The following is a 15089-nucleotide window of genomic DNA, read 5'->3' as shown; positions in this document are numbered from 1 at the left end:
AAAGAACCTCAAATCTACAACAACAGGGGCTCATCTCTGATTAACAGTTATATGCTACTTCACTTAGAGAGAAAATAACGTGAAAGGGCTTTAACTAACACTGAGGTGTGAACCCTAAAGTGGAAAGTAGGACGCACTGACATCTCTCGCTATGGGAGGAGGTAACGCAGGAAAGTCTTGCACAATTTTGAGAAAACGTGAGCAAAAGCAGCAGCAGTAGAGATGCTTTATATAAAGATGGACGACATGAGTGCTCTCAAATGTCTCCTTGATCTTGATCGCCACCTTGTGGCTGGCTGCCGTATATGAATCCCACCTCCTCTATGTTAGTGGAAGGGACATTTAAAAGTCAAAATACACGTTAAATGATTTTCTATCATTTAAGGTACTTTTTATCATACATGTTAAATGTTAATGTTTCTGGAAGGTTTGGTTTAAATTCGTTATTTGATTCTTTCGAAAACGGGGTGAAATGTCATGATTGACAGCTGAGACTGACACGTGATTGGTCGAGCGAGTGTACCGGTGAGACCTCGATACCACGGCTTCATCCCCTGAGTGCTACTGCGCAGACTCTGGTTCAAACTGCGCAAGATGGCGGCGTTCGTATCCGGGCTATTTGGGCGTCATGTCTGGATAGTGGGAGGAGGAGACACGTCGTCCATCTATATAAACAGTCTACGTCGAAAACCCTCAAATTTGAGATTTAATGACTTTAAAAGTAAATATATAATAAAAAAAACAGGCAAAGCAGCTTGGTTCTGTCCAACGTGATTTCTTTCAAATGGACATTATCCCAACTTTAAGTTAGGTTCTTCTTCTTTATTGAGATTTGATGGTGCTTTACCGCCATCTAATGGTGAGTGTGGACCAGTAAACGATCCGTTCTCAAACCCGTTCTGATTTGGCTCCGCACTCCGTCACTGGCACCGTCCCGGTGTCCTCTCTCCGACATCAGCTTCCTAACAGTCCCGACCATAAATCACGCTGCGCACGAACTGTGACTTAAAAACTTGTTTTTCTCCTTATTGGCACATGGTGGGATAAAACTTCTAAATTAGTGGTTTCATTTATTTTGCAATCAAGTTTATAACATCCAGCCAAATATTTCTGTGATCCAGCCAAATACTTTATCTCCCTGCTGCACACAGAGTTACTGACCAGCTCTGTGCGGTGGGTTTCTGCCGAGGAGCCATACAGCCATCTACCGACAATATCTAATCCAGCATCTACCACACAAGCCATGTTTAATGTTGATCTTAATTTTTTTATAGTATAGCCTCTGCTTATTTTAATAGCAGAAATGATCTACTCTCTGTGGTACTAGATAGTTAATACTAAATGAATGCTCCTTATTTAGACCCTGGTGTGTCTCTTTGTAAAGTAGAGGTTGGAGATCGATGTAATGTACTCATCAATTTAATTATATAGTCTAAAGTTGCTCACATAGGAGCTGATGTCCCCTCAACGAGAGCATAATATTATTAAATTCTGACATAACTCAAAACCTAATTTTATCTCAGGTGTATTTTATGTGGAGCGATGCAGAGTTTGTAAACTATGGGTTGATGAGAGCCAGTGTTTTTCTTACCCCAGCAGAATGCACCATGCATTTAGGAGCCCCTGTGGTTCCAGACGAGTACATGATGTACAGAGGATGATTGAACGGAAGCTGCTCAAACTCCAGCTGAGGAAACTGGTCGCCGTCCCCTCGTCCGGACGCCAAGAAATCGTCTATAAAAACACTGCGGAGACAGTCAAGAAAATGGCATTCATACAGAGCCGATATAGGAGAATAGATTATATTTCTGACCTGCTCTCTGTGATGTAAATAATAAAATCCTGAGAGCGTAGTTGTATCCACAGACACTCACCTGTTGGGGATCTTGGAGAGGTCAGTCTCGTGTTTGGAGCGAGCATAGGGGATAACAACCACTTTCTTCAGGTCAGGCAAACCTGGGGGTCAGAGAGGAAGAGAAGCTGAGTTAGTGGAAGTCACTGTAACTGGAGTAGATATTCCTGTGGAAGCAGATTCGTTCTGTGCAGCTTTCGTGCATCTGTTCTGCAATATTTCATCAATCCCTTGTAAAACAGTAAATCTACTTCTTCTTCTTGTGTTTTCTCTTTCCACTATTTAGCAGAAATTCCATTACAGCTTTACTTTACTCAGGCAAATGTTGTCACTCTTTAATGCTCCCTGTACATATTCTGGCCTCTATATATCGGATTTTACATCCATCAAAAGGAGAAACTAAATGTATTTGTTACTCAGGAGAATAAAATGAAAGTGCAGTTGGAGAAGAAACAAAAAAAATAAATAAAAAATAATAATTGTCAGTCTATTAGTAAATGTGGTTGACAACCTTTGACGACACTGATCAGCTTTTCCATGTGGTCGTGTGTTTTGCCGTTGTAAACCACGGCGGACACGGAGAAGATGAGTTTGGGCTGGATTTGAGAAAACCTGTCAAGGACACCCTGAAACAGGGAAAAGAGAGAGAGAGTGAAAACTGATGACAAGTAAAAAATATGAGCAAATAATTACAACAACAGAAAAGTCTCAAAGTTTCCTAAATCTCTCCAGGGAATGAGAGAATAAAAAGAATTTGACCGACATTCACAAGATTCCAATCTGCCAGATGGGGGCAGTAGCACAACAGAAACACACAGCGTGATGACAGAGGGACCATTGATGAAGGAGCTGCTGCAGGATGAAGTTATTCACGCTCACTCATACACGTCACACAATCCTTCCCTGTCCTGTTTCCCCCCACATATGATCAGTCACCACCACCTCATTCACTTCCTTTGTTTTTTTTGTATACGGGTCTGTTCTGCCACAACCATGACTCCACGAGTATGGAACAAGCCTTACATTGACTCCAAAGTCGACAGACGTGGAGCTCCAAACGGCTCCGATGCTGGCGGCGGCCAACATGGCCTCCACTGCATGGACACCATTGGGTAGGTAGCCTAGAGTCAGACGAGAGGAAAAAGGAAAACGTTAAAAAATTTCTACTAAAATCTACGATAGACATATGTATTTATACGTCTGGGTTTGTTTGTTCTGCAGATTTTTCTTGTAATCCGTAGAATGTTTATTAAGATGGACGACACATCTCCACACTTCCTCCAGCTGTGCAAAAATGAAGCCAAAACATCCCGGATACAGGAGCCACCATCTTGTGCTTTTGAGGTCATTTGGAGCCAGAGTCTGCACAGTAGTGATCATGGTTTAACGTTGCTCAAAAAGAATATCGGCCAATATGATATATGATATGACGACGTATTTAACAGAATAAACATTGCAGTGCATGTTTATTTTTTCTAAATTTAAGTTCTATATATTGGTTGTTTTTGTGTTTTCTTTCTATTCAAAGTTTTACAGGTTATAAGGGTTTGATGTTGACATCTTAAGAATCATTGACATTTATTTGAATATGTATAATCAGCCGAGAAAAATCCATATTGGCTCTCGTGTCATTTTCAATAATTTAAACAATTTGTTGTTTGCGTATTATCTCATGTTGCAACGGTGCCACAATTTATGTGACTGGTTGCACATTTGTATGAGTCACCAGTGCGACTGTGGTTGCACACACTATGTTTAATGACACACCCTTAAAAGAATATGCATTCCCCAGAGGATGAACAGTGACGTCTACAAGCTTGGTAACAGGGTGGAGGGCACGTCGAAGATGTCAAGACCAAGGAGAAGAGTGATGGAAGTGAAGAGTGCATGGAAAAGAGAATACATATGTGTGTGTGTGGACGAGTGTGTGCGCGTGCGTTGGGTTGGCTCATGTCCTACTATAAAGCTCGGCGGGCTTCATCAGCTAAGTGCTTATATATCTCCTGGATTACAGACACTGACACGACAATTAAGCTACGACCCAGAGGAAGAGGACGTCGCTGTCTGTCTCCCACACGAGTGAGGACACTCAATAACACACACACACACACACACACACACACACACACACACACACACACACACACACACACACACACACACACACACACACACACACACACACACACACACACACACACACACACACACACACACACACACACACGTAGATTTGTGTTTAGATATACATGTTATTTAAAGGAAACAGCTGATTATCTATCCCCTTCTCTCTCTCTCTCTCTGTTGTTTCTCTAGCTCGCTCCCCCTTTCTGTCCCTCCCTCCATGCGTCCCGTCTTTCTAATGAGATTCCTACAGAGCTTAAGTCATTTAGCTAATGGATTTCTCCTGCAGTGACATACATCTTTCTTCTGGGCTTTCATTCTTTCATCCTGGTCATTCCTGGAGAGTGGCTCAATATGAGCTCATGAGTGGCAGCCATAGATGTCAGTCCCACTGCTGCTTCAAAATAAAAAGGTATAGGAAACCGATATAGGAACGTATAAGAGCCACTGAATGAAGCTGCTTCCAGACAATGCACTGCACTCTGGGCATTTTCCTGAAGTTTTCAAGAGGGGCTGTATATGAGGACGCAAATGTCAGATGTTCCTGCAAGCCCCCCCCCCACCCCCAAGTAAAAAGACCACAAAAAAAAAAAAGAGCCCCAGTGAGAATAAAGCAAGAAACTGAAAATTCGTAGACGTGATGATTCATGACATTTCTAACATGCGATTGAAGTCTTAGGATGAAAAAGAGGTGTCACACGTAGAAGACATCGACAAAGACGTAAATTTGGAAACATAACAAGGTTTGAAAGCTTTCGGTGATGTGGGCGGAAGGCGGAGTATTTGTGAGGAAAACTAAAACGTGTGATTTGCAAGGGGAATGTTTTCATCATGTCCTCCCTCTTACGTGCTCGACCCAGACGCCAGACAGTCTCCTGCTGCGTTCTTCACATGTTCATAAAGAAAAGTGCCGAAAATATCCAAACCCAAGTTTCTGTTCGTTTTCCATAGTTCATGTTTGAAAACAGCTTTTTCAAACTTGTGAAGGATGTGAGAATGTTTCTTATAAATTGTGTTTGCATAGATTTTGATCCTTTCATGCATTTTCTGCCAGATTTCTGTGTCACTGAGGTGAATGTGTGAGCCGACAACTGATGTAGCTCAGATTTTCTTCTGAATTCAAATATATATTTTTAAATCCACTAATATTTTCTGTAATCTCTGAACTACTGTGCCTGTTATCTGTTCATTTATCCAGACATGAGAAAATATAAAACCAAAATGCTTGTTTAAATCCAGTGTGAGCAAAAACAGAACAAATTCCTCAAAGAATGAAAGTCACAGAAATCGGAGATGCTGCTGTTCGACAACCTCGGTGCAACTGAAGCCTCCGATACTGACAGAGCACAAACAGCTCAATACGCTTCTCTGCGTCACAGCTGGAGAAGTGGCACAGACAGAGGATGGAACAGAGAAGGGGACAGATAAGACTCATATGTCTGAGACCTGTCCTCACAACAAGCAACAAAGAACTATCTCATATGAAAAATCAACTCTTCTCCTTTTTTTGTGTGTGAAATAACCATGGAGGTTATGTTTTCGTCTGAGTTACGCAAAAACTACTCAATTTAAAAAGGTTTTGTGGATGTGTGGCATGACAGAATAATGCAGAATAATTCATGGATCTTGATTTAAAAAAAATTCAGACATGTTTAGGGGACTGATATTTATAAGTGTGTGCAATTTGGTGCAGATCCAAATAAAAATCTAGATCTACTGAATTTAAATGTGGTAAGAGTAAATTCTAGTGATTCTGATGCATTTAAGGAGACTTCATGATAATAGTCTTCATAATAAATAGATGAAATAAATGAATAAACAAATAAAACCTCTGTTTAGTCAGTAATCTTTGGTATGGGGGTGTCTTTTGTGATCAGAAAATTAAAATAAACATTTTCTTTTCAAGAGTCTGTTTGACAAATGATTCAGTTCAGAAGTCTGAGATACTTTTGTTTGACAACCCCAGAGTAACTTAACTCCTGATAACAGCTCAATATCCAGCAACAAGTGTGGCAGCGAGACAGAGATAAGTTTGACATTTGAATTATCTTTCTGTAAATGTACAGTTCCCAAATTGGCGTATGGAAATGTACACGACATTCAAGCTGTCGCTGTACTCGCTGCCCTGCTCAGTGTGAATGAGTGGGATGTGAATATGACTACTCTTTACTGTGCTGACTTGCAGAAAGACAAATATTAACTTTGAAAAAAGTAAACGCTGACATTCACACAGAGCCGACTTGTGTCAAGACAGCCAGTCCTCCTCCTCCTGAGTGCACACTGAACTAAAGGGAGAGAAAAGCCAATTTCCAACCTATTCTGCAACAGGCTACCAATAAAAGGACTGGATGATGAAGAGGTCAGGAGAGGAGCAGGTATGATTGTAGTTTTACCAGCACACAGGAAATGCTGGGCCTCCAAGTGTCTATGGTTAAAAAGGTTATATGAAATATATAATTACATAAAATGCCACCCCTGTTATTCCATACACTGTGGTTTACCCCCAACGAGACAGAGAGCAAGAAATCTGAGACTCACCTACAACCCTGTCTCCAGGCTGGACGCCCATCTTCCTCATGGCTGCAGCGAACACTGCCACGTCACGCCTCAGCTCCCCAAACGTCACCTTCACGATCTCGTCATTTGACTCCCCTGAAAGACGGACACAGAGAGAGAGGGAGACACAGAAGCAGAGATAAATACATACATCTCATGAAATTATTCCGTTAACCGTAGATATCTAGATATGTTTTGATTGGTTTGGACGTTTTAGATTTTGTTTACCACTTTGTAAATAGTGTTTGTGACACTGCAAATGAATTTTAAAACCACGGCGAAGACAAAAGAAAACCAGGGAGACACAAACAGAGACAGACTGTGTGGAGGGACAGAAGCCACAGGCAGCAACAGTCCCATTGTCTCTGTAAGCAACGGTTAGCTGAGATTCAAAGAGGCTCTACAGCATTGTGACAAATGGGCCATCCCATAATTACATTCCAGCTCCTGAGGTAGATTGTGTGCAGGAGCTCACTCTCCCTTATACAAGCATCTTGCAATGATGAAGGGTCCTCCCTGTCCATTAGTATGTGACAGCCAGAGTTAGAGCAGGAAGCAGCAGTTGTGATAACAAAGAGACGTATGAAGCCTGATGCTCAAACGCATCTTCAACACTGTTCTCTCAAATCTGTCTGACTTTGATTCTGCTTAATTTTGAAATGTAAATTCTGAGGATGGAATAAAGCAAAGTAAACCCAACCTGTGTGACTCGGGGGTTGAAACAAAATCACACAAACCAAACGTGTTAAAACTCAACACTTAAAAAACAAGTAGGGTGCAGACTGCATGACTTCCAGACACAATGCATGTTATATTCTTGGAAATATTTTTTCTGTCTTCAAATAAATAATATGATCATATTAAAAACTAAACAATTTTCTTTTTTACATATGGTAAGTGAACTGCATTTATATAGCACTTTTCCAGTGTTATCGACCACTCAAAGCACTAAACAGATACATTCATACAATGCTTCAATACACAGAACTTTTTCCATCACCCAGCAGTGCAGCCATCAGGGCCAATTTGGGGTTCAGTGCCTTGCTCAAGGACACCTAGAAATGCAGACTGAAGGTACCTACTGGACCCTCTCTTCCCCACGGCCACTTCTAATTTTTCTTTTTAAAATCAGATGCAAAATATAAGAACAACAACAATATAATATCCTGCTCTCTAAATATCAGCATTGACTGTATAAAACCAACATTACTCATCCAAATATCAGGATGTAAGCCAATAAAAGAAAAAAAACAACACTGAAAAAGAACTGGTTCTGCATGATTGCAGTGTTTGAAGGTGTGTTCAGGAAGGAGAATCCTGTGTTATTTGATATTAAGAATGTGTGTGTGTGTGTGTGTGTGTGTGTGTGTGTGTGTGTGTGTGTGTGTGTGTGTGTGTGTGTGTGTGTGTGTGTGTGTGTGTGAGTTTACGTGCTCCGTGCATAGAAACAACACAACCAAGATACAGGAAACAGGAGCACCACCTTTACACTTATCACTGATTATTACTCTTATCAGTGCCATATCACTCCATACACTCACTTGCAGCGTAGAGAGCCACTTTGTCCTGGTCTGCATGTTTGAGCAGGTTCTCAGCGTAGTTGAGACGAGCCCCTTTAAACCACTCTGGAACATCTGAGATCCGCTTGGATACGTCCACCACCTGGTAGACGAACAAGAAAACAAAACACCAAGGACACACAGAGGAGAGTCAAACCAATGACACTGATCTGGCTGTGATGTTTTAGGCTTCGGTGATGCTGCCAGCAAATAATCAAAACGCCTTTTCCTTTAATTTGTTGTTATTTTTCACACGTGCTTTATGCTTCATGTGCAACTTACAGATTTCTCTGTGCTTGCAGCAAAACATTCACAAAAAACACAATTTTTCATAAAAAACCATGGCAACATTGGGATTTAATAGTCTGTCCCACATTGTGCGTCACAGTAACAACGTCTCCCTTTCCTCCATCCGGAATCTGCTGCTGCTGCAAACCTACCAAAGGATTAAATGTGTTAGATGAGTGTGTGCAGTGGAAACCTGGGGCCAGCGTGTGACGTGGAACGTGTTCTCCATGTGTACTGAAGGGGTGTGTTGAGTTCAAGGTTCGATGTCATAACATCAGGCATCTTTTGTTATCTCACACACACACACACTCACTTCAGTGGCTACATCCTGGTTCTAAGCAGCATGAAGAGGGTTACAGAGAAAATGACATCATTGATTAATGACCAGGTTTTCCTCATAAATATCTGAGCGCCTGCACATAAAAGGGGCGTTTTTGACTGTTTACGACCAATCACTTCCGTGTCCCATCCACTAACACGGAGGAGGCAGGGTTTATGACCTAAACTGCTGCCAGCCACCACACAATGTTGGGAGCAATCGTGCTGTCCATCTTTCAATAGAGTCAATGGTTGAAAATAAGATATGTTTGAGAGTTAGACATTAGAGCAGGTTAATGTGCTTCTTCTCAGTTTTATATTTTTATTTCAAACCTTTCTACTTCTACATTTACGGTGTAGCGGCAGAGACTGGCTGGACTCACCTCCTCGTACGGTTTGGAGCTGACGACTCCACAGAAGCGCCACACCTCCGCCCAGAACTCTGGGTAACTGTCCACCGACCACTGGTACAGGTCACTGTAGTTAGCTGGAGGAAAGAAAATCACCAATTACTACGGATTAATAACAAATTATTAACTGGCTGTTGCGTCTAATCTGCTCAAACATAAAATGACAAGTTGCTGCAGATGACCTCCATGTGAATGACATCATGTTTCACGAATAACAAATCAACAACGAAACCGAGAGGCAAAGAAAAATCCTACAATCTACGATCTTGAACTCTGCAAACCTGAGATTAGCGTCACTGATAATCTTCAAAACACGATGGAAGATTAATGCCAAAATATCAAAAGTCGTCTCGGTTGAATGAAATCAGCTGCTGCTGTTTCCTCTCCACCCTATTTGTATTAGATCTGCATATTTACATTCTCCACTTATAAGAAACTAGGATGTAAAAGTCGAATTTTCCACTGAAAATTTCCTCTGAATGTTTACAGCAGAAAAATGTTGAAAAGTTTAAGTCTATTAGGTTAAGTTCTTGCTTGCAAATCACTTTTTATCAAGCAAAGACAGACTTAAGGAAAATAACAATGTGACCTTTATTGTGATAATTATTGATATTGACTGATGTGAAATTTTTAATCTTGATATATTTTTGGTCCTAATTCTACTATTTCCACAGATACACTCACACATCTGCCACATCTGTCTGTCTCTACTCTCCTCCCTCAGCAGGGGCAGATCAAGGGGCGGGGTCAGGGGGCACTGACCCCAGCTGAAATCTGACTGGCCCCTGAAGTGCCCCTGTCCTGTAAATAGTCTTTAAAAAAACAACTGGTCACTAACTTACTTACAATACGAACAGTTAATATGACAAATTGTTAAATAGTTTTTAATCTTTACGTTTTGAAGTTCACAACATGTTGTTTCTCAGCTTCAGCTCATTTCACTGTGCAACTACTAATTTCTGTCTGTACTCCAGTGTATCATGTGCACTAAATTACACTATATACAGTGAATACATTCAGTTTTACATTGTATTATTATTCATATTTCCTTGCATTAATATATGGCATGTTTACTTATTACTTCTGCAGGACTAAAGAACATATAATTGGCCCCTCTTAAGTAAATTCAGGCCCCTTTTAGCTTCCAATTTAGAATAATCCTAGATCCGCCACTGTAACCCAATCATATAAATCTCTTCCTCCTTCTTCCTCTTTGTCTTCCTCTCTGTTCATCCACAGCCCTGCAGACCAAGTTCTTCAGCATTCCTCCTTGAATTGACACGTTATCACACAGACAGTGACAGTCTATCGTCACCGTCTGACAGCTGAGTTGGAGCAGAAAACACCCACAGCAGCTACTCTCCTCCTGGGATGTAAACTGAGGTAATTCAGAGGTACCGTATCTGCAGGAGGGATAATTACACAACATGTGCAGACAGATGCAGGGACTATTGTCATGGTTCTCTGAGGATTAACCCTCTCCCCTCCGTCTCCCAGTCCGCCCTCCCTCCTCCTCCCCCTCCTCCTCCCTGCTCACCCAGATTAAGCCCGTAGTTCCCGTTGACCTGCGTCCTGAACGTGTCCATCTGCGTGTTCCTCTTGGAGTCCGGGTACCACAGCACCTTGCCCTCCACCTCCATGATCCTCTCGCTCTTTCCCTCCGCGTCTTTGGACATCTTCGCCGGGTGGAGCGGCTGCTGGGCGGCTTGCTGTCTGGGTGGGGGCTGACGGGATGCACCGGCGGGGAGCTGAGGGGGCTGGTGTCGGGTCGGGATCAGCGGCTCGGCTCTTTCGTGTCTGCGGGGAATCACAGCAGCTGCGGCGGATACAAAGTGTCAAAGACAAGCGTGGAGCTAACGCTGAAAAGCAACAGGCCACGCCCCGGCGTCATGACGTAGCAAAAAGAGATGCGTTCAAGAAGGGCATGGTCCAAATGTATCATCTGATTCTGTTTGAGGAACTTATTCATGCTTTTAATTTGAATTGTTCTGAAACAAAAACACATATAAAGTGACCGTGTTACCACAAGCACTGGTGAATATGGTTTAATGTGGTGAATATTGTGTTAATGCCACAGCTGCCTTCACTGTTTGAACACTGGTGAACTTGATGGATGAGAAATGTGCAAATAGATTTATCAACTCTTCCCCTCACCACCTAGAATGAAAAATATGTTAAAAGATGATCCTGAAGAAAAGAAAAGTCTGAGCCAAACACCTTCTTAAACTCTAATAAACTTATAATATTAAACTTGTAATATTTACCATGTTATCAATCTATTAAACAAAGGTTTGATATCGACAAGAATACTCGTACATTCTGTACTTCTGTAAAGTTCTTGCTCTTTTTGGGACTGTGGGTTTCTCTATTCATCTTTTTTATTAGAGACTTTTTGAGGCAAACAATATTCTCGACTGCAGTGGTGCAATCCAACTCTTTACAACATTTACAAGGGCACCTCATTATAATAATAATAAATATAATAATATTATTTACTTGAGTTAACAATAATAAAGAAATTGTATGAACACAGCTACAAAGTGCTTTACATAGCACATTTTCTGTAAACATGTTTAAAACATTTCAGGACTGAGGCAGATAAGGTCAGGGAATAAAACAATATAGAAATAAAAACAGCATTGAAGCAATAATGCACAATGTTCTCTTGCTAAAAGTTGTTAGTTTGCATGTTAATGTAAATTACGTAAGTGTAACACTGGTGTGGCAGTGTGCGTCTCATATTTTATCTGACCTGTTAAACCAGTGTCTCCTGTCGTTTATCACCTATGCTGATCAAACCAGTTTCCCCTTTTGGTATGTGCACACGTACAAACACACATTAAAAGTGCGGAGACACATTACAATGATTGTGCCAACGTATTGGTAGAAAGAATGTAATTTATAAATATGAAAGTTGTTGAAAAAATAGAACTACTACAGAGCTGTCACTGTAAAGAAGTATGTGCTAATAAAGATATTGACAATACAGATATTTTAAGTATAAGGTGATTGAAAGATACAAGTAACCGAGGCATAGTATTGAAACCAAATATAAATACAGATTTAAAGATAAATAACTGAATCTATCCAAGATTATTATATTTATTAAAATTATATTATTACAGCAGATGTAAGTAAGTTTTTTTAAAGTGAAAACGGTGCAAGAGTTAAACTTAAATTATATAACTAGATATATAAAACATGTCAAATCAAATATATAAAGATAGATATCGGCAGTGTGTTTTTAAATTGATAATATACTGATCATACAGACCAAAGTGACAGTTTGTAATCGCACTGGTCATGTTAACATTGTGCTGTTTCGTTAAAAAGTTATATTTGGGTCCTGGGTTTTTACACTTTTGATTTTCCTCCCCGTAGAAGTCTTGAACGTCCCCCACACGTGAACGCGCAGCAGCCAGGCCTCTCATGCACGCGGCAATCTTGCCTGTCAAACCGGAGGCTTCTGATTGGTCCTCAGCGCGCTGGTTCCACATCAGACGACTGATCGGTCTATGCGTGAGGCGGGGCGTCCCCATTGGACTGGCGTCTCGTCGGACCAATGGCAAGCTGTCGTTTCGTGCTTCAAAGCGGTTGCATTGGCCAATCGGTGAGCGAGAAAGAAGGAGCGTTTTAGAGGTGTGCCCAATCAGAGAGAGGCATGAAAGACCCTCCTCACTTGAAAGTGGTCTCATTTCAACTGCGATTCAGTGATGCAAACTTTTTTCCTCTAGCTATGTCAAGTTAAGTCCTGTTTAACACAATTACAACATTACAACTACACAATAATTTCACTATAATGACCCATGACTGTTTTTCATTAACTTTTCGAAACTTCTTTCATAGTTTTAACTCCTCTGCTCATTATTCCTTCACGTTCGTCTACCAGGTCCCAATGGAAAATGTAATCCATCTACGTTAAACATAAAAGTCACGTGTTGGGTTTTAAAATCATAGATACACAGAAACCAACTGGGAAAATAAACCACTAATGAATGAGTCACCTGAGGCCACGTTATTATCTGCCCAACACAGTGAATCTCTTTGCTTGACACGTTAAGCTGCTGTGGGTTCTGGCACAGCAGCTGGAGACACAGCAGACAGGGCTGACACAAGTGTTGTAACTTGTCTGATAGTGTTTTGTAATGTAGGTGTCTGCTTACTTCCACAGTCCAGATTTGCCCAGTGACTCAAACCTGAAGCCTCGTACTCGGAAAGTCAAAGTCAGTTTCTTTTATGAAGATATATCACGAGATCACGAGTGCACACAGTGTGTTTCCAGAATCAACATCATTCGGAATGGTTCTGGTAAGACCTTGATAAAAGCATTAGCCAAATGGTAAAGGTTGAAATGGTGACTCAGGAGGCAGCTGTAAATATTTTGTCTTTATCTACAAGGCCAGACAAAGAAAGTACAAACGACAGCAGGATTAAACAAAACTGCCATTTTTACACATATTTTTGATGTGTTAGATGTTAGCTTTTCAGTGTTTTCAGTATAGTATACAACTCATAGAAAACTTTGAAAAAAAGAAGTACACATATATATGGCTCAAATCATAAAAAACTTGATCTGACTAAAAAACTAAAAGAAGTCATCTTTAAACTTAAGGTTATTGGGTTTATTTTCAATTAATTTTGGATAAAACTCCTTGAATATTAAAACTGATTCTGTCTAATGTTGGCAAGTCCTTGGATCTCCTGTTTAAAAGAAAAGACCCCTAACCCTAACCCACGATTAATGAATGTTGGTCTGGATGTCACAAGATTAAATTATCTTCTCCTTTAGATAACACTGTATAATTCTGTAAATCTCTATTAATATGACTGTATATCATGTGCAGTGGCTTTAAAAAGTATTTAGATCCTTTCCCCCCTTTTTAGTATTCAGTCATTTATCTCCCCAGCTTTAAAAGTCTCTGTCAGCTTTGTACACCTGGATTTAGACCCGTTAACCCATTTCTCCTTCTAGCTGCGTCAGATTGGATTGGAAGCGTCTGGGAACAAAGTGGTTTAAGGCTGACACTCCAGGACGGATCACAGCAGCTTGTCTTGGCTGTCAGTGTGGCAGTGCTGAAAGGTGAAGCATCGCCCCAAGTCTCAGGTCGTGCACACTCAGGTTTTGTGTTCAGGCCCTCCCTGTGTTTGGCTGCATCCTCCCCTCAATTCTGACCAGTATCTGTTACTGCCAGCACAGAAGCATGATACAGTGAAGAGCTCAGAGTATTAAATCATATTTTACACCCTTGCACTATAGCTACAACATTGTCATGATGGTCTACAAAGAGTTTCTTTGATTTCATGGCTTGTTTTTAACCTGACATGCAGTATGAATATTGGGACCTGGACCCAAGCATAATCAAAGCAAACAGGATGCAGTTCGGGTCTTATTTAAAAGAATTAAACTCTAGATTTAAAAATATTTAAACATTTGTTTTAATTTTATCATTATGGGTTTGTTGACTACAATTCTACAACACAATAAAGTGTGTATAAAGTAAAGCCACTTCAGAATGGTGCCTGAGGCCACCGTTAAATGCTCCGGCCTCACTGAGATAAACCCTTTTGTGGCTGATTGGACACTGACGCCGAACTGGAATGAACTCTGGCTTCCCTCCACAGCAAGTGTCTGTTTTATCTGTTTATCCTGGCTTTGCCTCCACATGAGCTCATATGTCCTGTAGTACAGCCAAAACTCACATTATGAAACAAGCAGTAGCTGCATCTGACAGTTTCTTCATGAAAGTCTCTCCCTGGGACAGCTGCCCTTTGGATCCTGTGAGGGACAACGTGTCCCCAGTACAGTCCTGCACCGAGCATCGGTCTGGCAAATCAAATTCATCCCATTCAAAAATAAAATAAAATAAAGGACTTAAAACTCACCTTAAAGTTGCACATCTGAGTGAAGTCAGTGAAAGAAGTTGAAAATTCTGCTCTACCAGTTTGTGTTTCCTCAGTTAAAAGATTAAAACTCCTTTGACC

General features: G+C 40.9%; 1 protein-coding gene across 1 annotated transcript in view; it reads right to left on the bottom strand.

Moving 5' to 3' along the window:
* Positions 1–15089, bottom strand: part of aacs (acetoacetyl-CoA synthetase) — a 41856-nt gene that overhangs the window by 20762 nt on the left and 6005 nt on the right. Inside the window, exons 2-9 of the mRNA XM_034596474.1 lie at positions 10645–10895; positions 9081–9184; positions 8074–8194; positions 6515–6628; positions 2876–2973; positions 2364–2478; positions 1875–1956; positions 1592–1745 (exon numbers count right to left, since the gene is read on the bottom strand). Coding sequence (XP_034452365.1) covers positions 1592–1745; positions 1875–1956; positions 2364–2478; positions 2876–2973; positions 6515–6628; positions 8074–8194; positions 9081–9184; positions 10645–10783 — 927 coding nt within the window. The 5' untranslated portion in view covers positions 10784–10895. The remainder of the gene's footprint in view (positions 1–1591; positions 1746–1874; positions 1957–2363; positions 2479–2875; positions 2974–6514; positions 6629–8073; positions 8195–9080; positions 9185–10644; positions 10896–15089) is intronic.

This window comes from Hippoglossus hippoglossus, chromosome 9 (assembly GCF_009819705.1).
Source record: "Hippoglossus hippoglossus isolate fHipHip1 chromosome 9, fHipHip1.pri, whole genome shotgun sequence".
NCBI classification, from domain to species: Eukaryota; Metazoa; Chordata; class Actinopteri; order Pleuronectiformes; family Pleuronectidae; genus Hippoglossus; species Hippoglossus hippoglossus.
Note: the sequence above shows the minus strand (reverse complement) of the source record. Positions and strands in the feature narration are given on the sequence as shown.